This window comes from Rousettus aegyptiacus, unplaced genomic scaffold (genome assembly GCF_014176215.1).
Source record: "Rousettus aegyptiacus isolate mRouAeg1 unplaced genomic scaffold, mRouAeg1.p scaffold_m13_p_6, whole genome shotgun sequence".
Taxonomy (NCBI): Eukaryota; Metazoa; Chordata; class Mammalia; order Chiroptera; family Pteropodidae; genus Rousettus; species Rousettus aegyptiacus.
In genome coordinates this window covers 73,146,759-73,174,738 of record NW_023416309.1, presented here as the reverse complement: position 1 = coordinate 73,174,738, position 27,980 = coordinate 73,146,759, and the positions used below count along the sequence as shown (strand labels likewise).

Below are 27,980 nucleotides of genomic sequence, written 5' to 3'. Positions count from 1 at the left end.
GCGAGGCGGGGCTTCGGACGGTGGGCGGGAGGCTACCAACGGTTTTGAGTGTAGGGCAGCGCGCGAGAGGTGGAGGGCGGGGTGGGTGTTGATCGACCTGGTTTCGTGTTTAGAGGAGGGGAGTTAATCCCTTGTCCTTACCTTGGCAAATTGGGGGAGCTGAAGATTGGAGATGTGGGAGAGTAGTCAAAACGGGGTGGTGGGGTAGAGAATTTTCAGGCTAAGTTTGAGGGCAGCGTACTTTTTAGGGACGTCTGAGGACGTGACTGAGTGTTCACGTTTCTTTTGGGGTATTTGGGAGGGAGGGATTCTAGGGGGCCTTGCCATGACTTTCTTGCCAGGAGAGGTTGGAGGGGATATATTAGAGAGTTGACCCTAGGTAGAACGGTGCAGTGGGCAGAGTGTGGGGAAGTGGGGAACATGGGAAGGTGCCTCTCTGAAACAGGAGCCAGTTGAGGGGCAAATAAGGCAGCTGGACGGAAATTAGGCTCTTATTGGATTTGGGTTTATTTCAGTTTACGCATTTTGGGTGTGAGGACTTAGAGATCAGTTGGACCAGTGATAGCCTGTGCCTGAAGTTGATCTATAGCTTTCAGCGCTCCAGAAGAACCGACTGCAGTGGTGCTTTTGCCCCACAGTAGGTCTTCTGTCTCCACCTGCTCCTTGCTGAACCTAGTTTTCCCACAGTTTCCAAAAGCTTGTGCTCTTTCCCATGGCCTTTGGTACCAGTGGGAACCTTTCTTCTAATCAGAAAGCCTCCATACCTTTATTCACCAAGGATCCTTGGCTTGGTGTCTTCCTCCTTTCTCCCAAATCTTCCTTCTCTGTGTACTTTTTCTCCTGGGCCCTCTTAAAGCAGAATCAGGAATTCCCAGCTCTACTGTCTACAGTCGTCTCTTCCCTGTGCTCATGGCAGCATCAGCCACCAGCCCCAGTTCACCTCTCAGGGCGGAAGATCTCCTAAGTGATTCATCAGAAGTCCCTGGGCTGAACCAAGTGTCCTCTGAGGTGACCTCCCAGCTCTATGCTTCTTTGCATCTCAGTCGTCAGGCAGAGGCCACAGCCCGAGCCCAGCTATATTTACCTTCTACTTCCCCACCTCCACATGAGAGGTTGGACAGCTTAGCCCAAGAACTGAGTCGCAGCTTGTCAGTTGGATTGGAAAACAACTTGAAAAAGGTGAGGAAAGTGTGTCTGGGGTATCTCTAGGGTCTTGAGATTGGGGCTGGTAAAAAAAAAAAAAGTTACTTAACTGATATTGGACTCCTGTTGGATTTCAAACTCGTTTTAGGTATAGACTCAGTTATGCTTGTTCCTGGGAGCAAATATGAAGGAGAGAGTGGCCTGGGACAACATAATTTGGAAAATTATGAAACTTCCTAGTGTTTTTTTTTGTCAGAGATACCCACATTGTAGGATGGATTGCTGTGCTTTGACTGGGACTTGGGGACTGGTTGTGAGGATAAAGTTTCTTCATCCTAAGAGGTATCTAGGGACTTAAGGGTAGCAGCAAAATATGCTAAGATCCTTCCAGCTCAAAACTATTTTGATTTTATGGTTCAAAATTAGCATGTAAATGATTAAAGCAATTACATACATTACAGAGAAGATAGTTATTAGTGTTGCATAGAAAGGTGTCATAACCAATTTGCAGACTGTTTAGGTCTTCCAGAATTTGAAAAACTGATAGCCATGGACTACACAGGATTTAAACAATATTTCCTCTCTAGTTGGCAAGAATCCCCACCAATTTTGTCTTAATGTGCTCAATTAATTTATTTACAGTGCCTGTCTTGCTTCTGAAGACATTCGAGTTTCTAACCCTTATTGGATCAGTTCTGTTTTTCTTGCTTTCTTAGGTGCTAGAATAAAAATTCTTGGGTTTCAGGGAGTACTAGATGCCATCTACCCTAGCAGTAGGTAGAATATAGATTATTCAGGTTGCTTCTGATTTCCATGTTTTTTTTTTTTTTCTAGGATGGTTCCAAGCATATCTTTGAGATGGAAAGCGTTCGGGGTCAACTTCAGAGCATGCTCCAAACCTCACGTGATACAACCTATCGTGAGTAAATCCCTTCCCTATAAAGGAGAACTTAGATTTAAGGGGTGGGAAAAAGAGAAAGGAAATGGGGGAGGAGGGAACTGGAGGAAAGGCTCCAGTTCTTTGGGAGAGGGTCTGGAAGAGTGGGTAAAGTACAAAGGAAGGCCCTATCCTCTCTTCTTCAAGTGGTCCCTGTTCTTATCCTTACCTGACCCTGGCTGTGGGGTCCCTTTGACTGCCTTTAGGAGATCCCCTTACTCCAGGTGCTGGGTCAGAGAGACGGGAAGAGGACTCCTTTGACAGTGACAGCACAGCCACCTTGCTTAAGTGAGTTCTTTTTGGGGTTCTCCTAGCTTGCTTGCTTGCTTTCTTGGAAAGCCAAGTGTTCTAGTCCTTAGTTCTCCCTTTGCTGCTGTTGTACCTCTCATGGATCTAAGATGCTTGTCACTTAACTTAAGTTTTCATCCTTTCTCTCCTGTTTTCTACCCCCTTTACTCCTTCAGGAACTTAAGCATCTGCTATCTAATACGTGACTTTCTCCCAACCTCTAGTCTTCCTTTCCCCAGAAGAGTTAGCTTGCTTCTGTTTCCTTTTATGGTAGAGAGTGTTGCATAGGGAAAGGAGCACTACAGAGTGAATCACAGAACTTATGTGCTACTTACAGTTCTTTCACTACCTAACTTAAAGAACTTTGGCCAAGCCTCTTGCTCTTTCTGAATTTCAGTTTCCTCATTTGTAAAATGTCACAGTTGGACTAGTGGGTCTCAAAAGCTTTCCCAACACTAATATTCTCTACTTGATTTGCTCAGCACCCGTCCGCTACAACACTTATCTCCATCTAGCTCAGCCCATGCCCTGGAGGAGTTGTTTCCCCGCTACACCAGCCTTCAGCCAGGGCCCCCACTCAATCCTCCGGATTTTCAGGGCCTGAGAGATGCATTGGATTCAGAGCATACCCGTCGCAAGGTGAGATATAAAGGCTTCAAAAGGCTTCATTTTGAAAGCAGCAAAAAGTAGAAATAGGGCTGATTGCTGGAAAAGGCAAGAGTTAAGGGCCCACAAGCTGGGACTTTGCTCAAATAGCTTTTTAGAAAGGCCATCTTTCACCATCCTATCTAAAATGTCACACCTCCCCTCCAGGTATTCAGATTACTCTGTTATTTCTTTCATATAGCTTATCATAGTCTGATATATCTTGCTTGTTTTGCCCTTCAAAAACTAAGCTCCATGAGGGTCTTACCTTGTCTCATTATCACTGTCTTCTTAAAGTTTAGAATATATCTAACACAGAGAAACACTCAGAAGTGTTTGGCAAATGAACAGTAAACTTTGTTGACTTGTGCAAAAGTTTTATAGCTACTGTTTTAGTGAGCTTTATGAACCTCAGTCTGTCTGAAGAGGAAAGAGAGTGGAACAAGGCAGAAGGAAAGTCAAAATCATTGGTTGGGTTGTTATCTTTGGAACCCTTCCTTTTTCTCTATTCAACTGCTGGACATGAATGAAAGGCTTTCCCCTTAATCCTTGCTATGTTTAATCATTGAGCTTCTCAAGGCAGGAGTAACTTCCTACTTTTTGCAGTGTGGACTACTACACCCCTGCCAAAAAGTTCATGGAAATTTTTCTCAAGAGATTCAAGGAAGAGAAGAGTGTGGAGACTAAGTCTCTGTTTCCTGAGATGGTAGAGGAAGGTGTTGGAGATCTCAGGCCTTAAGGTTCCTGTTCCAGATTTCCTGATTCTCCTCCAAACCTATTCTGTTCTTGAGACCCAGGCTCCCTGTCTCCAGCCCATCTCTCCCTAGAGGAGCTGGAAAGTTTGGTGCTTTGGTCAGACTAAGGATGGCAACACCCAGACTCCTCATCCTTCTTCCCAGCATTGTGAGCGCCATATCCAGAGCCTACAGACCCGAGTGCTAGAGCTTCAGCAGCAGTTAGCTGTGGCTGTGACTGCTGACCACAAGAAAGATATCATGATTGAACAACTGGACAAGGTACCAGTTTAGCAGAATGTGGTGGGTCTCTACATGGGGGGCACCAAAGGAATAGTAAATAGAGGTGGCCAACCAACATCACTTTGTTTTAAAAGCTGGGGTAAGGGGCTAGCTTACCAACTACTAAGCGAAGGTGGCTATTGACCCTGCAATGGGCAAAAATATTATTTTGAAATTCCATCTGACTTTCCTCTCCTGAGACCCTTGCCCGTGTGGTGGAGGGCTGGAACAGGCATGAAGCTGAGCGCACAGAGGTGCTTCGGGGACTCCAAGAGGAACGCCAGGCAGCTGAACTCACTAGAAGCAAGCAGCAGGAGGTGGGCATCCTGGATCATATGGTATTAGAACCTAAGTCATAGATTGCTAGATGGAAGGGGGTAGAAGTAGCTCTGGAATTAGGGTTTCTAACAGATTGACCTCAGTCTGCAGTAGCCGGCCTAACAGTTCTCCACTATTTTCTCTTCCTTCACTGTTTCTGCTGTCAACCTTGGATCATTGGCTGTCTTCCTAGTTTTCCCCACACCATGTAGTATTCTCTTTGGCCCCTAAGTCATTTAGTTAACTCTTAAAGTTTACATTATTAATGCTTTTTGAAGTATAATATACAAAGATTCCCCCCTCATTTCTTCTGTCCTATGTACTCCTCTCCCTGAAAGACAGTAACCCGCCTTGAACAAAGCCTTTCTGAGGCCTTGGAGGCTCTGAATCATGAGCAGGAAGGTGCCAGACTACATCAACAGGAAAGAGAGACACTGGTGAGAATGCTGGGCTGGGTTAATTCCAATATAGGTTGTTAATGTTAATTACTTCTAGAGGGCTATGGGTTATTGGTGGATTGTGGGCATTCATAATTTAAGTTGCACAAAGAACCCAAAATGTGTTCCCTAGAACATTAGTTCTGCTAGATACTCTACAAAAAGGGCTCTGCCACCTAGTTAGTTTGAGAGACTCATTATATCCTCATTAGAATCATCTGGGGAATTATTTTAAAATATAGATTTCTGGGATGCATACCCAGAGGTTTTGATTTCTGGGATGCATACCCAGAGGTAGATACATGGTGGGGTTAGGGAACCTTAATATTTTCAGAAATTTCATAGGCGATTTTGTTTAGCCAGGTTTGGGAACCCTGGTCTAGGGCATAGCCAAAAAAATATCTGAAATGAGACTCTTTCAAGTTTCTAATTGCTGAAATGGTAAAGTGATTACCCATATGAATTAGTAGCCAGGTTTGGAACTTGTTGCATGCATGATGCAGCTCGCTACATGCATGCTGGTACTTTTTAACAGCCTGCATCCAAGAGTGCTAATGATGGTTGCTAGTTGGCTAATAAGCTGGATTTTCTAGTCTTGGTGGAATTTCTTTTGATGATAATAGTGATAGCTATTGTATATTGAGTACTTACTATGTGCCAGACACTGTGCTATATGTTTTAAATATACTTTTTACTTTAATCCTCACAAGGTAGACCCTAATATTATGCCTGCCCATTTCACAGTTAAGGGTGTGTACCAAAGAATACACAGTAAATGACAGAGCTAGGATTGAAAATTGAGATATGAATCTAGATTCTACCTATTTCTGGAACAGAAGCTCTTACCTACTACTGTATTATAATCCTGTGGGCTTGTCAACTGTTTTATTTTTAATGGACATAATTCTCAGTGGGCACATTATATGGAGTTGAAGGGACAAATTACTGGTCTCTTTAAGGCATGCTAAGGATCTTGGTTTTCTCCTGGGGCTATAGGAAGAGGAAAGGCAAGCTCTGACTTTGAGCTTGGAGCTAGAACAACAGCGGTGCCAGGCCCTACAGGAAGAACTGGATGAGGCTCGTGCTGGGCAACTCAGTGAGCATCGACAGTTTGAGACACTTCAGGTTGCCCTAGAGGAAGAACGGCAGACCTGGGCCCAGCAAGAGCGCCAGCTTAAGGAACGTTACCAGGCACTGCAGGAGGAGGGCCAGGCTCAGTTGGAAAGGGAAAAGGTAAAAGCAGAGATGGGGAATGGGGAACAGATTAAGGGCAAAATAATTGAACGAGATGGGATGACAGGATATAGGGTGTAGAGGAACTGGGATGGAGAGTGACGAACTTTGTGTGGAAGATAAGATTGAGAGTATAGGGCCACCTGGAAAGGCTTGGGGCATCAAATACATGGAAGGGCAAAGAGCGAGATTAAACAAATGAGGAACTAGGTCAAATGTAAAGAGAGAGAAAGGGAGCTTGGTTTTTAGGGTATAGGGGGATGGATTGGGAACAGAGGCAGCCAGGAGACAGGAAATTAGGTATGCACTTCAGTTTGATTTTTCGATTTTTTTTTTTTTTTCTCAGAAAAATACGCAGAGGGAGGCCCAGGCAGCCCGAGAGGCCCAGCAACAGCTGGCATTGATGCAGTCTGAGGTGCGGCGGTTGGAAGGAGAGCTGGATACAGCTCGGAGAGAGAGAGATGCCCTGCAGCTGGAAATGAGCTTGGTGCAGGTAGGAAGGAAGAGGGTTCCTCAGTTTTTTTTCCTGGTTAGAAGTAGGTCTGAGCCAGAGTGACCTTTCAGGAGTCACTCTCATGTCTAACTAGAATTTTAACTCATGGGCCTCTGTTTCTATGTGTAAAATGTGTTAAGGGCAAATTAGTGAGTTCCTGAGAACAAGTCATTCTGAGAGACTTTTTGCCTTGTTAATGGTTGACTTAAGGAGATACCCAATTTCTGGATTAGTGAGCAAACACTCCTTTCTCCTAGCTTATTGAGTTGGAGGACTGACCACATGAAAACTAATTTGTTGTGGCGGGCCAAGGGTAAAGATGTTAGTTAACAATTCAGAAGCAATTTATAAGCTGCTGTAACCCCCTGAATCAGTGCTAGATGTGTGTGTATATTTGTGTGTTCAGTAAGCCCATTAAACAGCCCTTCTGTAAGCTTTGTGCTAGGAGCTGGAGATAGTCCCCACCAACAAAGGGATCCACCAGCTAGATGGGGAGTTTGTCTAGCAACACACATTTTTGAAGTACTGTAATAAATGGTGATTGAGGGTAAGCAGAACTACTCTTTACTCTTTACTCAGATGCCATTTTCTTAGTAAGGTCTGACCCAAACCCCCTAAGTAAAATTTGCAACCTCCGACAATCCCTGTTTCATGTTTAATTTTTTTCCTAATATACTACACAGTATTACTTTTAAATTCTTGTTTGTTTATTGTAAGTTCCCTGAGGGCAAGGATTTTTGTCTATTGTTGAATCCCAGAACAGTGCCTGGCTTTGGTGTCGTTCAAGTCCTCTATTTCCTTATTGTTCTATCCATTATTGAAAGTGAGGTGTTGAAGTCTACAACTATTGTTGTAGAACTGTCTCTTTCTCCCTTCAGTTCTGTCAATTTTTTCTTCATAAATTCTGGAGCTCTCTTAGGTACATATTATGTTTATAATTGTTATAGCTTCTTGATATAATCTTTTTTGGCTTAAAATCTATTTCGTCTGATAATAATATAGCCTTCCCCATCTCCACCCCCAGCTTTCTTTTGGTTACTATTTGCATGGACTGCCGTTTTTCATCTTTCTTACTTTCAACCTGTTTGTGTCTCTGTATTTAAAGTGAGTCTCTTGTAGAAAATATATCGATGGATTATATGTTTTTTAACTCCATTCTGCCAATTTCTGCCTTTTAAATTGGAACATTTAATTCATTTACATTTAAAGTAATTACTGATAAGACTTAACTTCTGCCATTTACTTTGTTATTTGTTTTCTTTGTCTTATATGTTTTTCCTTTCTCAGTTCCTGCCTTTTAAAAAATTTCATTGATGTTTTTGTAGTGTAACATTTTGATTCTCTCCTTTTCCATGTTTTTTAAAGTATGTTTTTAATGGTTACCTTGGGATTACAATTAACACCTTAAAGTAATAACCTAGTTTGAATAATACTAACTTTAGTTTCAATAGTATACAAAAACTCTGTTCCTATATACTTATCCTTTCCCCTTCATATTGTTATTGTTACAGATTTATAATTACTGTTTAATGCATTTGACTTTAAATTAATAGGAAAAAAGGAGTTACAAAGCAAAAGTACAATAATACTGACTTTTATATTTACCTATATAGTAATCTTTACCAACATCTTTATTTCTTCACATGGCTTCAAGTTTCATTTTATTTCAGCCTGAAGAACTCCCCTTAGCATTTCTTATAGGGCAGGTCTACTAGTGCCCTACCCTTAACTTTTGTTTATCTGGGAGTGTCTTAATTTCTTCTTTATTCTTAAAGGATTTTTTTTGTTTTTTGCCAGATATAGAATTTTTAGTTGACAGTTGTTTTTCTTTCAGCACTCTAAATATGTCATTCCTTTATCCTCTGGCTGCCATGATTTCTTCTGAGAAATCAGCTGTTAATATTATTGAGGCTCCCTTTTAAGTGACAAGTTGCTTCACTCTTACTGCTTTTAAGATTCTTTTTATTTGGCTATTGACAGTGTGATTATAATGTGCTTTAGCATGGATCTCTTTGAGTTTATCCTCCTTGGAGTTTGTTGAGTTTCCGAAATGTGTACATTAATGTCCTTCATCAATTTGGGATGTTTTTGGTCATTATTTCTTCAAATATTTTTTCTATTTCTTTTTCTCTGTTGTCAATTCACTAATGAATAGGTGAATATGTTTGATGATATTCCTCAGGTTCCTCAGGCTCTGTTCATTTTTCTTCATTCGTTTTTCTTTCTGTCAGTGGACTGGATAATTTTGATTGCTTTGTCTTCAAGTTACATGACCGTCTGCCTGCTCAAATCTGTCATTGAGCCCCTATAATTAATTAATTAATTGATTGATTAATTTAAATATAATACAACTTTTATTTATCAGTTATACCTCAATATAGCTTAAAAACTAAAATAAGTTTAAAAACTGAAAGATTTTTTTCTCTTAAATTTAGCACCAAAATCATTTATGGCAAACCCAACTTGAACTGAAGTGAGGTGTCAGTTGTATATCAGTGACCTTGCCAGCCATTAGCATCTCTGCTACTCTTTGCTATTTTCTTTTCTTTACAGGTTTTCTTGTTTGTTTGTTCGTTTTTTACAGAGACATTGGTTAACGAAACCCAGTACATTTCAGGTGTACAATTTAGCAGTGAGGCATATATATATTGCATTGTGTGTTCATTGCCTATAGTTAGATTTCTTTCTGTCAACACATATTTGGCCCTTTTTACCCCGTCTACCTCTTGCCTACCCTGCTACCCTCTGGTAACCACTAGTCTATTGTCTATGTCCAAGAATCTCTATTTGTTTGTTCTGTTCATTTGTTGCTTTTAGGTTTATATCCCACATATAAGTGATATGTGGTTTTCAACTTCTTCCATCTGGCTTATTTCACTTAGCATGATTATCTCAAGGTCCATTCATGTTATCACAGATGGCAGTATTTCATCTCTTCTTATGGCTAAGTAATATTCCATTGTATATATGTACCACAGCTTCTTTATCCGATCATCTGTTGTAAGCACTTTGGTTATTTCCATGTCCTGGCCACTGTGAATAATGCTGCAGTGAACATTGGTGTGCAAATGTCTTTTCAGATATGAGTTTTCAAGCCTTCGGGGTATATACCCAGTAGAGGGATTGCTGGATCATATGATAGATCAATTCTTAGTTTTTTGAGGAATTTCCATACTGTTTTCCATAGTGGTTGTACCAGTTTGCAGTACCACCAGCAGTGTATGAGGGTTCCTTTTTCTCCGCATCCTCTCCAACACTTGTTATTACTTGTCTTGTTGATAACAGCTAGTCTAACAGGTGTAAGGTGGTATCTCATTGCGGTTTTGATTTGCATTTCCCTAATAGCTAGTGATTTTGAGCATCTTTTCATATGTTTCTTGGCCATTTATATGTCTTTTTGGGAGAAGTATCTGTTCACATCCTCACTTTTTAATTGGATCATTTGTTTTTTTGTTGTTAGTGAGTTGTATGAGTTCTTTGTATATTTTGAATATTAGGCCCTTATCGGAGGCATTTCTTGCAGATATTTTCTCCCATTCAGATGCTTGTCTCTTTACCTTGTTGACAGTTTCTTTGCTGTGTGGAAAATTTTTAGTTGGATATAGTCCCATTCATTTATTTTTGTTTTTACTTCCCTTGCCTTTGAGGTCAAATTTGTAAAATTCCCTTTAAGATCAAGGGCCGTGAGTTTAGTTCCTAAGTTTTCTTCTATGCAATTTATTGTTTTAGGTCTTATATTCAGGTTCTTAATCTATTTTGAGTAAATTTTGGTGTGTGGTGATAGAGAACAGTCTAGTTTCATTCTTGTGCAGGTGGCTTTTCAGTTTTCCCAGCACCATTTATTAAAGAGGTTTTCCTTTCTCCATTGTATGTTGGCTCTTTTGTTGAAAATTATTTGTGTGTGTGTGTGTGTGTGTGTGTGTGTGTGTGTGTATGTGTATGAATTTACTTCTGGACTCTCAATTCTATTCCAGTGGTCTGTGTGTCTGTTCTTCTGCCAATACATGCCATTTTGATTATTATTGCTTTGTAGTATAATTTGAAGTTGGCAGAGTGATACCCTCAGCCTTGTTCTTTTCTCAGGATGGATTTGGCAATTTGAGGTCTTTTGTGCTTCCATATAAATCCGATGATTTTTGTTCTGTTTATTTAAAAAGATGCTGATGGGATTTTGATGGGGATTGCATTAAATCTGTATAACGCTTAAGGTAATATGATCATTTTAACTATCTTAATTCTTCCAATCCCAGAACTTGGAATATCTATTTCTTTGTGTCTTCTTCAATTTCTTTTAATTGGTTCTTATAGTTTTCATCATATATGTCCTTCACATGTTTGTTAAATTTATTCCTAGGTATTTTGTTCTTTTAGTTGCAATTGCAAAAGAAATTATTTTTTCCACTTTTTCTGACAATTCATTATAAGAGTATAGGAACACTGTGGATTTTTGAACATTAATTTTGCATCCAGAAACTTTACTGTATTTGCTTATTGTTTCTAGTAGTGTTCTTTTGGAGTCTTCAGGGTTTTCTATATAGAGAATCATGTCATCTGCAAATAGTGACAGTTTGACTTCTTCATTTCCTGTTTGGATGCATTTTATGTCTTTCTCTTGCCAGATTGCACTCGCTGGGACCTCCAATGTTATATTGTATAACAGTGGTGATAGTGGACAGCCTTGTCTTGTTCCTGGTCTTAGAGGAAAGGTTTTTAGTTTTTCACCAATCAGTATAATGTTGGCTGAGGGTTTGTCATAGATGGCCTTTATTATGTTAAGGTACTTTGCTTCTATGCCAGTTTTGTTAAGTGTTTTGATCATAAATGGATGCTGTATTCTTGTCAAAGGCTTTTTCTGCATCTACTGATAGGATCATATGATTCTTATTTTTTAATTTGTTTACGCGGTGTATCGCATTAATCAATCTGTGTATGTTGAAACATCTCTGTGCCTCTGGGATTAAGTCCACTTGATCATGGCGTATAATCTTTTTAATATGTTGCTGTATTCGCTTCACTAGTATCTTATTTAGGATTTTTGCATTGTCTGTGTTCAGGAGAGATATAGGTCTGTAGTTGTCTCTTTTTGTGTTATCTTTACCAGGTTTTGGTATCAGAGTAATATTGGCCTCATAAAATGAGTTAGGAAGTATTGCTTCCTCTTTGATTTTTTGGAAGAGTTTGAGGAGAATAGGTATTAAGTCTTCTTTGAATGTTTGGTAGAATTCACTGGTGAAGTCATCTGATCCCGAACTTTTGCTTTTTGGTGGGTTTTTGATGATTGTTTCAATTTCCATACTGCTAATCGGTCTATTTAGATATTCCAGTTCTTCCTGAGTCAGTCTGGGAAGGTTGTATCTTTCTAAGTACTGGTCCATTTCTTTTAGGTTACTAAATTTGATGTTACATACTTTTTCATAGTATTCTTGTATGATTCTTTGTATTTCTGCAGTGTGTGTCATAATTTCCGCTCTTTCATCCCTCATGTTATTTATTTGTGTCCTTTCTCTTTTTTCTTCAGTGAGTCTAGCCAGGGGTTTGTCAATTTTATTAACTTTCTCAAAGAACCAGCTCTTTGTTACATTTATTTTTTCTATTTTTTTTGTTTTGTTTTCAATTTCATTTAATTCTGCTCTAATTTTGGTTATTTCTTTCCTTCTGCTGACTTTAGGCTTCATTTGTTCTTATTTTTCTAGTTTTTTAAGAAGAAGTGTTAGGTTGTTTATTTGGGCTCATTATTGTTTTTTGAGATAGGCCTATACTGATATGAACTTTCCTCTTATGACTGCTTTTGCTGTGTCCGAAAAGTTTTGATATGTTGTACTATCATCATTTATTTCTTTGTATCTCTTGATCTTTCTTTTTATTTCTTCTCTGACCCAGTCATTCTTCAGTAGCATGTTGTTTAATCTCCATGTATTTGTGGTTCTTCCCACTTTCTTTTTACTATTGATCTCCAGGTTCAAAGCATTATACTCAGAGAATATAGTTGGTATGATTTCAACCCTCTTATATTTGTTGAGGCTATCTCTGTATCCCAGTATGTGGCCAAAACTTGAGCATGTTCCATGTGCATTAGGCAAGAATGTATAAGCAGCTGTTTTGGGATGGAAAGCTCTGTAAATGTCAATTATGTCCAGTTGATCTAATGCGTCAATTAAAGATGTTATTTCCTTAATTGATTTTCTGTTTGGATGATCTGTCTATATCCGACAGTGGAGTATTTAGGTCCCCTACTATGATAATGTTTTGATTTGTTTCTCCCTTTAGTTCTGTTATATATTTCAGGGTTCCCTAATTGGGAGCATAGATATTAATGTATTATATCTTCTTGCTGTATGATTCCATTTATCATTATGAAGTGTCCCTCAGTATCTTTCTTTACCTTTTTTATTTTGAAGTCTGTTTCTTCTGATAATAGTACTGCTACTCCCACTTTTCTCTGAATGCCATTTGCTTGAAATATCATTATCCACCCTTTCACTTTGAGTCTATATTTGTCTTTGGAACTTTGAGATATGTATCCTGGAGGCAGCAAGCGCATGGTTGGGTTTTGAGTTTTGATCCATTCTGCAACTTTGTGCCTTTTTTATTGGTGAGTTCAGTCCATTTACATTTAGGGTAATTATTGAAATATGAGGTTTTCCTATAGCCATTTTATATTTTGCTTTCTGGTAGTTCAGTGTTTCCATTGCTTCCTTGTCCTAGTATGTCTGTCTTTTGGATTTTGTGGATTTTCCTTCTGGTCCTTATTTTACGTTATATACTTAAGTTCTGAATCTTTGGCGTGTAGTTACCATTATGAATATGTAAAGGTTAGTTTTATATATATATATATATATATATATATATATATATATATATATATAAAATAGTCCATTTTCTTCTGTGTATGCCTTATCTCCATTCCCCTTTGCAAATTTGGATCTTTGAATTCTCTTTTCTGTTGTCTCAATTTGTCCCTATGTATGCCAAATGTTCATTACTAGCTTGCAATAGCAAATCTCTTCTTATTGTTTAATCTTATAATGCCCTGTTCTTAGTAAGGATTGTACTCCTCTGCTTCTTTTTGCCTGTTAGTCACCTTACTCCTAATTATGGCTTTTTCTTTTTGTCATTTGTTTTAGGTGAGCTGACCCCTTTCATTGCTTCCTATAATGCAGGTCTTATAGTAGAGGATTTCTTCAATTTTTGTATGTCTGAAAGGTCTTTATTTCTCCTTCATATCTAAAAGAGAGCTTTGCTTGATATTTTATTCTTGGCTGGTAGTTCCTTTCATTTAATAGTTTGAATATTTGATTCCACTCCTTTCTGGCTTGTAAGATTTGTGCTGAGAAGTTTGACAATGATCTAATGGATTTTCCTTAATAGGTTACTGTCTTCTTTTCTCTGGCTGCCCTGAGAATTCTTTCTTTGTCATCGGTTTTTGATAACTTTAATACAGTGTGTCTTGGAGAAGGCCTTTTTGGGTTGAGATAATTGGGTGTTCTGTTGACTTCTTGGATTCCAACCTCCATCTCATTCCTTAGATTTGGGAAATTCTTGTCAACTATTTGTCTGAAAATGCTTTCTAATTCCTGCTCCTTTTCATCTCTTTTGAGAAAGCCCATTATTCTTATGTTTTCTTTCCTGTTGGTATCAGCTAGTTCTTGTATTTCTCTTTCATTATTTTTCATTCTTCGGTTTCTCTCTTCTTCTTTCTGATTTATTTCTAGATTTCTGTCTTCATTATCACTGATCCTTTCCTCCATTTGGTTGACTCTATTTCTTAAGCTTGCTATTTCATTTTTCATCTCTTTCAGTGTGTTCTTCATCTTCAGAAGTTCTATTTGGTTCTTTTTGAGGGTTTCAGTCTCCTTGCTAAAAAACTCATTCTGCTAATCTAGTTGTTTTTTTTTTCAATTCCTGGAACTGTTGATATAAATTATTTTGGATCTCATTGAGTTTTTTCAGAAGTCCCATCCTGAATTATCTGTCATTTAAGTTGCATATTTCTATGTCTTTAAGCTTATTTTCCGGAGATTTTTCTCTTTCTTTCTGAGCTGCCTTGTCTCCTTGGTTGTTCATGGTGTTTAATGGACTGTTTTTTCACCTGAGCATTAATGGAAGTGTATTCTGCTTTTTTTGTTGTTGTTGTTCCCAGAAAGATTTATTGTTTAAAGGGCTCTCTTTAGCCTGTTGCTAAGATGACATTTTTCTTTTGGTTTCCAGTAGCTTGCATCTAAGCCTCTTGGATCCTTGCTTTATATAAAATCTTAATAATGTCTTTTTTTTCTTATAAATATTCAATCACACTTGCCACCCTCAGTCTCAGTCTCTGTCAGTATTAGTGACACTTTCTATAGCATTTGCTCAGATTCCCCCTGGGGCTCTGCAGGTGTTAGGTCTTGGAGGATATGGAGGAGGGGGCCCTCTGGGTTGGAGGATGGGGGCTGTGGCTCAGCCTTGCGTTTTGCGACTGTAGTTAGTAATAATCAACTGTTGCTTATCTGCCATCCCCACTCCTCTGCTTTCTTCCCTGATCCCTGGGCACTGCCACTATCTGGAGCTTACAGCTCTCTCAGGTAAGGTTTGTTCAGGGAACCCTCTGCACCTTCTCCCTTCCCCCTCCTCCCGCTAGGAGCTCGAGCCGCGAGGAGCAGCTTCTATGTTTCTTTCAGTCTACCTCCCGACACCCAGAGTGCTAACCTGTGGTAGCTCTTATTGTAGATCTCACGCTCAGACGTGCTTGTGTGCTGGTTGGGCGTTTTTTTTGTTGTTGAGTTTCAGATGTTTAGCTTGTTGTTTCAAAGGGAGTGATCTAAGGACATCTCTCACTCTGCCATGTTTCTCGAATTTTTTAAAAATAGACTTTATTTTTTATAGCAGCTTTAGGTTCATAGCCACATTTAATGGAAACTACAGACATTTGCTGCATACTCCCTGCCCCCATGCGTAGCTTCTTCCATTATCAGCGCTCTCCACCAGAGTAGTACATTTCTTACAATTGCTGTACCTACATTGGCACATCATTATCATCCAGAGTTCATGTGTTAGGGTTCACTCTTGGTGTTGTATATTGTATTGGTTTGGACAACTTTATAATGTATCTACTTTTACAGTATCATATTTAGTAGTTTTATTGCCCTAAAAATCCTTTGTGTACCACCTATTCATCCCTTCCTCCCTTAAACCCCAAACCCCTGGCAACCACTGATCTTTTTACTGTCTCCACAGTTTTGCCTTTTACGGAATGTCATATATTTGGAATTATAAAATATGTAGGTATTTCAGATTGGCTTCTTTCACTCAGTAATATGCATTTAAGTTTCCTCCATTTCTTTTCATGGCTTGATAGCTCATTTCCTTTTATTTTTTAAAAATTTTTAAGATTTTTTATTATTTTTTTTAATGCCTACGGAACCTGGCCTTCCTAGGTGGTCTCCCATCCAAGTACTAACCAGGCCCGACCCTGCTTGGCCTCCCAAATCAGACAAGATCAGGCATGTTCAGGGTGGCATGGCTGTAGACAGCTCATTTTTTTAGTGCTAAACAACATTTCATTGTCTAGATTACCATAATTTGGTTATCTAGTCACCTACTGAAGGACATCTTGGTTGCTTCCAAGTTTTAGTAATTAGAAATAAAGCTGCTATAAACATCCACATGCAGGTTTTTGTGTGGACATAGGTTTTCAACTCCTTTAGGTAAATACTAAGGTGTATGATTGCTGGCTCATATGGTAAGAGTATGTTTTGTTTTGTAAGAAAATGCCACAAGTCTTCCAAAGTGGTTTTACCAATTTGCATTCCCACCAGCAATGAATGAGAATTGCTGTTGCTCCACATCCTCACTAAAATCTGGTGGTGTTGGTGTTCTGGATTTGGGCCATTCTAATAGATACGTAATGGTATCTAGTGACTTTTTCATATCACTGATTGTGCTTTTCAGCTCCAGAATTTCTATTTAGTTTCTTTTTATAATTTCTCTCTCTTTATTGGCATTCCCTATTTATTTATACATTGTTATGATTTCTTACAGTTTGCTGTCCATGGTTTCATTTAGCTCACTGAGTATATTTAAGACTGTTGATTTAATGTCTTTGATTAGTAATCCCAATGTCTGAGTAGTTCATATCAAATTCTCTTTTTCCTTTGAATGAGTCATATTTTCCTATTTCTTTGCATGTTTGTAATTTTTTGTTGGGGATTGGACATTTTGAGTATTATAATGTAGTAACTTCAGAAATCATATTCTCTCCCTCCTCAAGGATTTCATTTGATGGCTGTAGCCATCCATTTGTGTAGTAACTTTTCCAAACTATTTTTGCAAAGTCTGTATTTCTTGATGTATGTGGTAACTGACATTTCTGTTCTATTATCTCTGATTAACCTGTGATCTGACAGACACCCACCAAAAAAATGTATATGTCTCTTTAAATCTTCTGATGCTGCTAGGGAAACCTCTGAAGCTCAAGGGGCCTGTAAAAGGACAACTGTCTGCTCTGGTTCCTCAGGGAATTGCTAGACTGACCAAAATACAGAATCCCATGTTTTGGGAGGATATAAGTTCCTTACTGCTCACCCTCGCTTCAGTCAGCCACTTTAGTAACATAGGCTGCCATTCCTATGGCTGCAGAGGGACTGAGGGATGGGGGAGGGTAGCTGGTTTATGCACCTGGCTCCTTTACCAAAGTTCGGCAGCCTCTCTCTTTATCAAGCACTCTTCTGGTTTTCAGTATCTGATCAGGTTCCAGGGAACCCAAATAGTTCATTCTGATAATTTTTTGCCAGCTTGGTCAGTAGAAGGACCAACTACTGGAGTTTCCTATTCTGCCATTTTCTGTGACATTATTTATGTTTTTGAATTCTATTTTTTTAAAATAAAACACTGCCATAAAACATTATTAATATTGTTTTATAAAATCGATATTCTTTTAGAGGTAGCTATATAATTACTCCTTTCTTTGCTCTTATTTTGAATTTAGATCTTCTATATGGAATCTTTTTCATGTCAAAATCTCTTATTTATTCATTCATGCATTCATTTATTTTAGTTTAGAAATGTATTTCACATTCATTTTTGAAGGAATTCTTGGGGGGAGAATTCTAGGTTGGCAGTTATTTCAACATATTGAAAATATTCTGGTTTGCATTATTGTTGAGAAGCCAACTATGTCAGTTGACCACTCATGCTATAAAATTTTTATCTTTTTAGTTTTTATCAGTTTTATTTGGATGTACTTAGAATAGATTTTTTTATTTTTTAATAAATTTTGGGGGGATTCTTTAAGCTCCTTGAAATAGTGACGTCTTTCACCAATTCTGAAAAATGCTAAGTTGTTATCTCTGCTCCATTGCCTCTGCTCCATTGTCCCTGCCATCTCTTCATGGAACTCGATTAATTGTATGGTTGACCCTGTATCTATGTTGCACACTCTCTATATTGTAATTTCCAGGTTTCGTGTTTTCATGCTCACTCTGTGTAATTTCCTACCTTCCAGTTCACTAAATCTTTGTTTAACTTTGTCTAATCTATGAACCCACCTCACTAAGTTTTCAATTTTATGTTTTGTTTTGTTTTTATTTTACAAAGTACTGTTGTTTTTATTTTCAGATGTTACTTTTCCTTAGTTTCTTGTTCTTGGATATTTTCAAGTTTGTCTTTGATTACTTTAAACACAGTTTTATTATCTGTAGATGTTAATACCAGTATCTGAAATGTTTGATAATCTTTTTCTGTTGTCTCTTGTTTTGGCCGGCTCACATGGAATCTTATTTCCTTGGATTCTGGTTATTTTTGACCATGTATTGGCCCTTGTAGTTGAAAAGTTGTAGGAATAATTTGAGGCTTACAGAGAAAGTACTTTGCTCCAGAGGAGATTTGCATTTGCTTCTACCAGGTCCTGAAAGACACTACAAGCCTAAAACCAAATTTTTTATGGTTAAGATTCCTGGACAATTCAAGCCGAGCTTTAATTTTGAACTTTAATTTCTGGTTCACTTTCACCCTGGGGGTGAAGCTCTTTGTAGTCTCAATTTATTGTGGGTAAGGTCTCCAGTTAGACTTCCCAACTTATATTGGCCTTGGACTTTCACTTCTACTCATTTGACCTTGAAAGGCAGTCTACACAAAGGCTTTAATTTTCTAGGGTAGGTAAATACTTCCAGGGTAAAAATGGCTATCTGCCATGCTTGTGACCTGTCTAGGCTGTCATTTTCCTTTACTTTGGCATAGTGATTCCATACTGTTTGGTTACCTCTTTGATACTTTTTAGGAAGATTTTATATATGTATATAATTAAATTTCATTCAACTTATTTGTTTTTGTTCAGCAGAAGTAACCTGAATAATTTAATCTGCTAGTATTAGAAACACGAAAATCTACTCCCTCTTTTCTCGTACTCTGAAATAGTTTGTAAGGTTGGCATTAATATCTGCTTCTTGAATATTTGACTACTGATTTTGCTTCTTTAGTGTTTATGGAAATATTTAGGCTTTCTCTTCTTGAATTATTTTTGGTGCACTCACATTCTCTCTGTCCTCCTCCTGCCCCATATATATTCATTTAGTCTACATTTTCTGACTTATTGACTTAAAGTCGATCTTTTTAATATCTATGGCATGTTTTCTGTTTTTTCATTCCTCATATTTCTTGTCATTTTTTTCACCTTTTGTAAAAACCATTTTGCTTGTAGTTTATTTGAATATATTTTCAGAGAATTAACTTTTGACTTGCCCTTTTTTTCAATTAATATCTGTACTTTATATTTTTCCTTACATTTTCTTTGGTTTTATTCTGTTCTTTTTGCAATCTTAAGATGGATGCTTGCTTATTCATGTTAGCTTTCTTTTATAAATTTCTCCATAAGTATTAATTTAAGTACATCCTGCAACTTATCCTATATAGTATTTTCCTTATTGTTTGGTTCTGAATAATACTCAGTTTTTTATATTATTTTTATCTCTTGGGTTATTCTCAAACATGTAGGGTTTTTCTAATTATTTTTTTATTGATTTATAGCTCACCTGCTTTGTGATTAAAGAGCATGGTCTTTTAAAAAAAAAATCCTTATTTATGTATATTCCTACCCAACTTTTTGTTTTGAAATATCTCAGACTTAAAGAAATGTTGCATCATAGTATAATGAATACACTTAGATTCACCAATTTCGCATTTTGCTATAGTTGTCTATTGTCTGTCTGTACCTCCCTCTTTCTCTCTCTCATTCTCCCCACCTTTTCCCTCTTGCTTTCTTCCCATCTCCGATCATTTGAGAGTTTCTTGTGAACATCATGAAAGAATATGCTATTTTTATTACTTAAATTCTTTGAGACTTATTTTATGTCTTAATATATGGTCAGTTTTTCTAAATGTTTCATATGTGCTTAAAAATATGTATTTATAGTGTTTGGGTGCAGTTTTATATGTGTCTATTTGTATGTGTGTCTGGTTTGTTAATTGTTCTCTTTAAACTATTAAATCCTTATTGATTTTTTTTTTGTTAAAATCTCATTTAGTGTAGATTTGTCCATTTTTCCTATATGTCAGTTTTGCTTTATACATTTTGTAGCTATGTTATTAGATGCATATAAATTTTTAAATTGTTGTATCTTTCCTGACAGTTGAATGTTTTATCCTTACACATGGTGACTCTGTATCTCTTATAATGCTCTTTTTCTTTGGTCTATTCTTGCTTAATATTAATAGAGCCCTACCAGCCATTTTTTTTTTAAATGGAGTTTGCCTAGCAAACATTTTTCTAATCTTTTTATTTTCAACTTTTATATACTTGTCTTTTAGCCAAAGCGTTTTCATTTACATTTAATTTATTTATTCATAGTTGGATCTGTGCCTTACTTTATATTTTATTTGTCATCTTTCAGATTTTTTACTTTTTTCTCATCTTTCTCTTTTTTCTCATTTACACTTTTTTCTTCAGTTAGTTTCAAAGTCATAAATTCAATTTCTGTTTGTTTATTTTCTTGTTTAGGAATAATAACATGTATACTTAAATTGCCATAGTTTATTTATCACAGGTAAATATCAAAAGACCCATGTGAATGGGTCAAGGTAGACTTCCCAGAAAACTTTAAAAAATATTCTGAAAATACAAGTTTTTATATTTTCAAATAATACAGAAGTTCAAATAATACAGAAGTAAAAAGTATTTGTTGCTTTGTCTTATCACACCACTTGGTGTGTGTCTTTCCAGAACCTTTTCATATGTGAGCATATGTGTGAACATGCTATGCATTTGCTACAGCTTGTTTTTTAACGTCATAATATAGACATCTTCCAATGTCAGTACATACAGATGACATCATTATTTCTAAGGGTTATATAATATTGCAATAAACAAATGAATCATAGTTTAAGCATTTTCCCTTTGAAGAAAAATTTGTATCAATACCAGTTTTTTACTATAAATAGTACTGCACTGAACATCATTGTACATAGATCTTTGACACCCCTTCTATAGGACAGATTCCTAAAAGTGGACTTACTGGCTTACAGGGAGTATATATTAAATTTTTTCATTAAAGAATTTAGATTAACAAGATATCTAGAGTAGTCAAAATCACAGAAACAGAAAGTAGAATGGTGGTTGCCAAGATGGGGGAGGGGGAAATAGGGAGTTATTCAGTGAGTATAGTTTCAGTTTTACCAGATAGAAAAGTTCTAGAGATCTGCATAACAATGTAAATATATTTAACACTACTCAGCTGTGCACTTAAAAATGGATTAAGAGGGTAAATTTTGAATTATGTGTTTCTTACCACAATACTTTTTTTTTTTTTTTTTTTTGTAAATTTAGGTTACTACAAGAGTTTGATATGATTGGGACCTATTTGGGAGAATGAAGTTGATAGGAGGTGGGAGATCATAAAGGGCCTTGTGAGCCATTTTAAATAGCCAGAACTTTAGGCAATGAGGACATTGAAAGGTTTCAAACAAGGGAATAAATTGAGCATATTTATATTTTAGAATATTCTCTCAGGCATGGAGGGTCTTTTGGGGCCAAAATGAAAAAAGAGGGCAAAGGGTGGAATAGAGAGATCTATTAGACTTGAAATAATATTGAATTAATGAATTAGTGACTGGAAGAGTAAATTAGATGTTAAGGAAGTAGAATGGAATGACCAGTTGAAAAGGGTAAAGGAGTAGGAGGAATCAAGGAAACTCCAGGGGTCATATAGCTTGGCTGATTCAGTGAAGAGTGGTGTTATTGACTAGGGCAAGAAATAAAATTGGAAGAGAAGATTTGAGGGTAAAAATCCAAATGAGATCATTTTGGATGTGTTCTTTTTGAGGTGTATCCAAACAGAGCATTTCGTTAGGTTAGTGGGTATATGGGCTTAAAGCCTGGAAGAAAGGTCTAGGCTAATGGGAGAGATATAGAAAGTGTTTTAGGGTATAAATGGTAGCAGAAAAAAACAAACCATGACCTAAATGCTGAATGTTTAATATACAACTGTAAAAAGCATCAGTGACCAGAGTGTTAGCACATGGTCAAAAGAGGACTGAGGACAGAACTCAAGGAAGCAGTCAGCCTATATGGGCAGTTGGAGGAGAAGCAGACAGCTGAGACAGAGGAGCAGTCAGATAGAATGAGAACACTGAGATGGTGGCATCATGGGAACTAAGGAAAAATGGTTTTAGAAAGAAGGATTGTGTAGATGGCAGATGTTGCGGCAAGATTACATATGATTAAGAAATCACCACTATTGGATTTAGAAATTAAGTTCTTTTGCCATGAATTACTATAAATAGAAATCAGATTTCAGTGATTTGAAAAAGGAAAATGAAGTGAGAAAATGGAGATAGTGTTATATAGACTGATTCTGTTTTTGGAGGATGGGACACTGACATTTATTGAATGTCTATTGATTTCAGGTACTGTTATCTCAGATACATGTAACAGATTTGATTGTTCTACCTAACATTTCTTTTGGTTAAAAAAATTTTTTTCTTTGGTCCAGAATCATTTTTACTTATGTGTATGTATAAGGTTTGAGTACCTCATGGTCTAATAAAGAAAAAGAACTTTTTCACTCCTTGTGACAAAATTCGTGTTCTTTAACCCTTAGGCTTATGAGGGGAAATGTTGGCACATGGATTTTTTGTTTATATTATATCCCCCATTCTCTTCTAAACTCAAATAGAATTGAGCTATTGCCCTACCTTCCTTCACTCCCAGGCCCGGTATGAAAGCCAGAGGATCCAGCTGGAGTCAGAGCTGGCTATGCAGCTGGAACAGCGGGTGACAGAGCAGCTGGCGCAGGCTCAGGAGAGCACCCTGCGCCAAGCAGCCTCCCTGAGGGAACATCACAGGTACTTGGGTCTTACTGGATGCTGCTTCTCCTCCGCCACACAGGTGTCGTTAGTGCCCTGTCCATATCCTCTTGGATCCCTTTACCATTTTCCAACATGCTGGCTTCCACTGGCTCCCATTAACTAGAACCTAAGTCTCTCTGTGGGAGAGATCCCTACAGGTACACATAGACAGCCAGAGTGCTTTGGAATTTTCATACCAGAGGAAGTAGCTTTACCAATAACTGATGGGTGCAAGAATATAAATTTTTCAGCTCCCTTGCCCCTGATGGGGACAATGCTGAGCTATGACCTATACCATCTCCAGAGCTGTCCTGTGGGACCGAGCCTCTTTCCCATCCAAGTATCACTTTCCTCACCCCCACTTCCCTATCAGTTTTTTTTCTGGAAATGCTTCTTAAATGAATCATTCTTCCATAAATCCTTATGTCAGTCTCTTCTTCTGGTGAACCCATCCTAAGGCACTAGCTTTGTCCTTACTCTTTCCAGGGCCCACTTGTGCAGTGGCCAGGCTGGCTGCCTATGTCTGTTTATCTCTCACGTGTACACATTCTGGCTCTTCCTCATTTGGTTTCTTCTCTCTCCAGATTCAGTCCTCTTTTCTCACCTGTGTCCTCCTAGGAAGCAGCTGCAGGACCTAAATGGACAACACCAGCAGGAATTGTCCACTCAGTTGGCTCAGTTCAAGGTGGAAATGGCAGAACGAGAGGAAAGGCAGCAACAGGTGGCTCAGGACTATGAGCTCAGGTACTAGTTCCTGGAGTATCTCTTTTAGGCCTCAGTCCCTTTCCTGCACGTAGAGCCCTAACTGGGAATGGTGAAGAGCTGCCCCCTCCATAGATCTGTCCTCTTCTACATTGGCCTTAGCTCCTTTTAGAACTTCCACTATCTGACATTCTGTTTTGGATTCTCTTATTTGCCAAGTCTCTGATTTCTCCGTACATCATCTCTCCTGTCTTTTCTTCAGACTGGCCCGGGAGCAAGCGCGAGTGCGGGAACTGCAGAGTGGGAACCAGCAGCTGGAGGAACAGCGAGCTGAGCTGGTAGATCGACTCCAAGCCATGCTTCAGGCCCACTGGGAGGAAGCAAACCAACTGCTCGGCACCTCTACCTTGCCTTCTAACCCCCCGGTAGGCATTGCCCCTTAAGTTAAGCTGCCCAGAATCTTTGTGTATAGATTCCTTCTTTGGAAATCTAGCTTCCTCCCAAGGGAAGGCCTACGTTCAGGTCCTTGGACCTGCATTAAAAGTAATCCATAGACTTTCCCAAAGAATAACTATCTCATCAAAAGAAATCTTTTATTCTGTGGTCATGGCTCACCCAGACTGGCCTCATTATATTAGGCCTAACTCTTTTCTCAGCCCAAGAGTTGGTGAGGAATACGTGGTACTAGTTTTGCCAAATGGCAGTTGAATTAATTATGATGGTAAGGACTAAAATTTTTGCCAAGTTCTACCCTAGAGTAGGGTTGGGAGTCTCACCCCTTCTTATGTTGGTATCTCCTGCCTCTTTCTTTTAGTTATGAAATTTTTATTATTAGCTAAAATATTTTTTGGAATAGATGATAATATGCACATGATAAGGAAAAAACCTAAACAGTTCAAAAAAGGAAGAGAGTAATTGCCATCCCATATCTACACCTCAGTCACTTGGTTCTTCTCCCCAGAAACAACTAAAGTGTCTGTATCATGTCTTATCTCTAAATGCACTGGGCTTTGATCCTTCTTACTGCCTCTTATGCCCAGGTCCCTACTGTCAGCCCCTCTAGTCCCGGGCCTCAGGAACCAGAGAAGGGAGAGAGGAGGATCTGGACTATGCCTCCCACGGCTGTGGCCCTAAAGCCTGTATTGCAAAAGAGCCGGGAAGCAAGGGATGAGCTGCCTGGAGTGCCACCTGTTCTCAGCAGCGCCTCACCAGATTTTAGCCTCCTACTGGACCCCACTTTCCAGAACCAACATTCCTTCCAGCCCCTTGAGCCAAAGCCAGATCTCACCTCATCTTCAGGTAACCAGGGACAGACATCTCTGGGGATCGCCTTACATGTACTAATTGGCTCCCTCTTACCTACCTTCTCTTCTCTCTGGGACTTGAGCATTTAATTTCCCAGATGTCTTAGTGACTATAAGTTTCAAGGAGCAGAAATCTACTCAAGTTGGTTTAAATAAAGAGAGTGAGATCTCATGGAAATATGATGTAGCTAGACCTGATGAGAACTGGAGTTTGGATCCAGGAGCGTTATTAGAAACAGAGGCAAACACTCCTCTTTTCTTTGGGCTCTTGATTCTACCTCTCCCTGCACATCTGCTCCTTTTGGTAGACCAGCACTCTCTCATTCAAAGATCTAGCTCTCATAACTTTGGCTTGCACATGGGTTTGACCAGCCATGACACTGACTCCAGCCGACTCTAGATAACCTTAAAGAGACATTGTTGTCTCTGTTTTTCAGGTCCAGTTTAAAGAGAGGCAGTCTGATGGGTTGGCAACCATCCTTTGGATTGGCTAGCCCTGGGAGTGGTGTCTACCCCTCGTTTAGTCATCTGTAACTTCGGTGGATGGGGTGCACTGTGTAGTGCAAACATGACAACCCAGGTTGAATTAAGAATGAGGGAAGAATTATGTCACACTTTTAAATATAAAAATTATGCAATAGTAATAAAAAAGAATGAGAACATTTTCTGGTGAAGGGGCTAGAACATGTTTGTTAATTCCAAACCATTCTGAATATTAGTTTCTTCTTTTTAAGGAGTTTATGATGGTATTTATTTATTTGGAGTCTGAGGACCACAGCTTTCCTCTTTTGTCTACACTTAGAATTCAGCTGTTCCACTTCTCAGTTCCTTTCTAACCTTCCCCTTCCAGATATTTTAATCTTTTGTTATCATCTCCTTGTTGCAATGTCCCTCTTATATTTAATAGACCTCTTCTGGACATTTGGTGAGTTGAGTTGTGGAGGAACCCCTCACCCTACAACATACACATGGGTGTGCATGCACACATGCACACACACACATTTTACTTTACAGCTGGGGCCTTCTCCTCTGCAGTCGGGGCCTTCCATCCCAATCACAGAGCAGAACGGCCATTCCCTGAGGAAGAACCTGGATCTGACGGGGATGGCTTCCTAAAGCAAGTGCTGCCACCCCCTTCTCAGCTGGAGGGCCTCAAGCATTTTTTACACCAGGTAAGAGAGGGCCTACCCATCCCACCTTATTTTCTTCTTCCCTTCCTCATTTTTTCTTTCTATTCTAGGAGTCCAGGACTCTGGCTTCAGCTTCCTTTTAGAAGTAATACTTTATCCTAGCTTCTTACTCTTCCAGTCTTTCTTATTCCTATCTCATAAGTTGCTTCTGGAACTTAGGCAACCGACTCTAGCTCTGCAACTTAGGCGACCAACTCTCTTACTTTCCCAGCCTCAGCTTCTCGCAGATATCTAGGTCTCTTTCTTTATTAGTCCTCTGGGAACCCTTTCTATCTTGTTCCCCCAGCTGCTGGACACAGTACCTCAGAACAGCGAGAACCCATCTGTTGATCTGTTGCCCCCTAAGTCTGGTGAGTGCTAACTCTGAAGAAGGTTGGGGCTAGGCCTGGAAAAGGGAGTGGATTATCTGGAATGGATTGTTAGAAACTGGTAAAAGCTTCATTAGGTGATGAAGCCTAATGAAGGCCCGGTGGTAGGACCTCCATGGCTCTTTAACCCATTTCCTGATTCTTTGATCTCTTTCCTTTTGTTAGGTTCCCTGACTGTCCCATCTTGGGAGGAAGCCCATCAAGTGCCGCACCTGCCACCCCCTGTCCATAAAACTAAAGTGCCCTTAGCCATGGCATCTAGTCTTTTCCGGGTCCATGAGCTTCCCTCAACCCATTCACAGAGCAGTGTTCCTAGCAGTGGCTCCCCAGAGAGAGGTAAACAGGCCATGGTTTACTGGGAGATAAAGAGGGAAGGTGCTGGGTGTGGAGCCAGAACTTGGAACTAAGGCCCTTCTGAAGTCCTAGGAAAATGGGATGAGGGCTGGGGAGTGGGGCCCTAGAATGATGACCGTTACTGATATGTCTGTCAGGTGGAGATGGGCTTGCATCCTCAAGGCAGCTGATGGAGGTGTCTCAGCTGTTACGACTATACCAAGCTCGGGGCTGGGGGGCACTGTCTGCTGAAGATCTGCTGCTCTACCTGAAGAAGCTGGAACACAGCAGGTATCAGCCTGGGGGGGAAACGAGAAGAGGGGTGTGTGTATGAGTGTATGTCGACCATTGAATACTCTTTTGTCTTTTTCTGGGGAAGAAAATGAGGGTAAAATGTAGATCAACAAGTCTTCTTCCTGTCTCTCACTCCTCCCACCTTTCTTTTGTCTCTTCCTTTCTACTTTGTGTTTTTCTTTGCTTCTAAAAATAGTCTCTTTTCTGTGCCTTTCTACCTTAGTTTTTTTCTCTTTATCCTGTAGCTCAGAACTCTAACTCCTAGGATTGTGACTACTCAGTATAACTTAGTATTTGGTTCCACTAATGTTTCCTCCTGTCTGATCCCAGGTCTATCTTGTTTGTTCTCATTCTTAAGAGACAGAGTTTGGGAGTAGTTCTTTTATCCAATGTTTGAGAGAGTGCAGGGAACTGTTCCCCCATGTTCATCCCTTGATTTGTATGGCAGGACTGATAGCCAAGGAGATAATGTCCCCAGAAGGAACACAGACTCTCGCTTCTGTGAGATTCCCCGGAAAGAGGTGAGGGAAAGCAGGGCAGGATGAGGGGGATGGAAGAGCTCTCACCGGCCCATTCCTCCAGCCCTGCACACTCCCTGGCTGGCCCTGTTCTCTATTGCTTGACCCTTCTGATTGCTATTACCATAATTTGTAGCATGGTGTCTCCCTCTTGCATAATGATTCTGGCCCTCTCCGTGCATGACATCTTTCCTCAGTGGGGCTGGGGATCAGAGTACACGATGCTGACTTTCTCCTCTCTTTCCTTCAACTCTCAGGTTCCCTCCCAGGCTCTCCCACGCCGCCTTGCCACAGCCCCTAAGACTGAAAAACCTCCAGCACGCAAGAAAAGTGGGCACCCTGCCCCTAGTAGCATGAGGAGTCGCGGGGGGATCTGGAGATAAGCCCCTTGCCCTTTCTCCTCTTTGTTCTTTTAATACTATTTTAATAAATGCTTGATAGTCTGTA

General features: G+C 39.2%; 1 protein-coding gene and 1 pseudogene across 4 annotated transcripts; one reads left to right on the top strand and one right to left on the bottom strand.

The window, feature by feature from the left end:
- Positions 1-26: 26 nt before the first annotated feature.
- Positions 27-27,980, top strand: CNTROB (centrobin, centriole duplication and spindle assembly protein). Of its 4 annotated transcripts, none has more exons than XM_016154737.2 (19): positions 28-1,179; positions 1,978-2,062; positions 2,287-2,368; positions 2,884-3,007; positions 3,913-4,029; positions 4,230-4,346; positions 4,686-4,784; positions 5,781-6,017; positions 6,364-6,510; positions 22,688-22,821; positions 23,443-23,568; positions 23,789-23,951; positions 24,567-24,825; positions 25,845-26,002; positions 26,307-26,370; positions 26,554-26,724; positions 26,880-27,012; positions 27,464-27,536; positions 27,791-27,980. In XM_016154737.2, the coding sequence occupies exons 1-19, from the start codon at positions 910-912 to the stop codon at positions 27,914-27,916; spliced, it is 2,685 nt and encodes an 894-aa protein (XP_016010223.2). In that variant the 5' UTR covers positions 28-909; the 3' UTR covers positions 27,917-27,980. The 4 variants fall into 4 exon arrangements, with proteins under 4 accessions (XP_036079170.1, XP_016010223.2, XP_016010222.2 ...); XM_016154736.2 differs by having other exon boundaries at positions 2,851-3,007; XM_036223277.1 differs by lacking the exon at positions 4,686-4,784 and having other exon boundaries at positions 27-1,179; positions 2,851-3,007.
- On the bottom strand, positions 15,899-16,017 carry LOC118604257 (annotated as a pseudogene).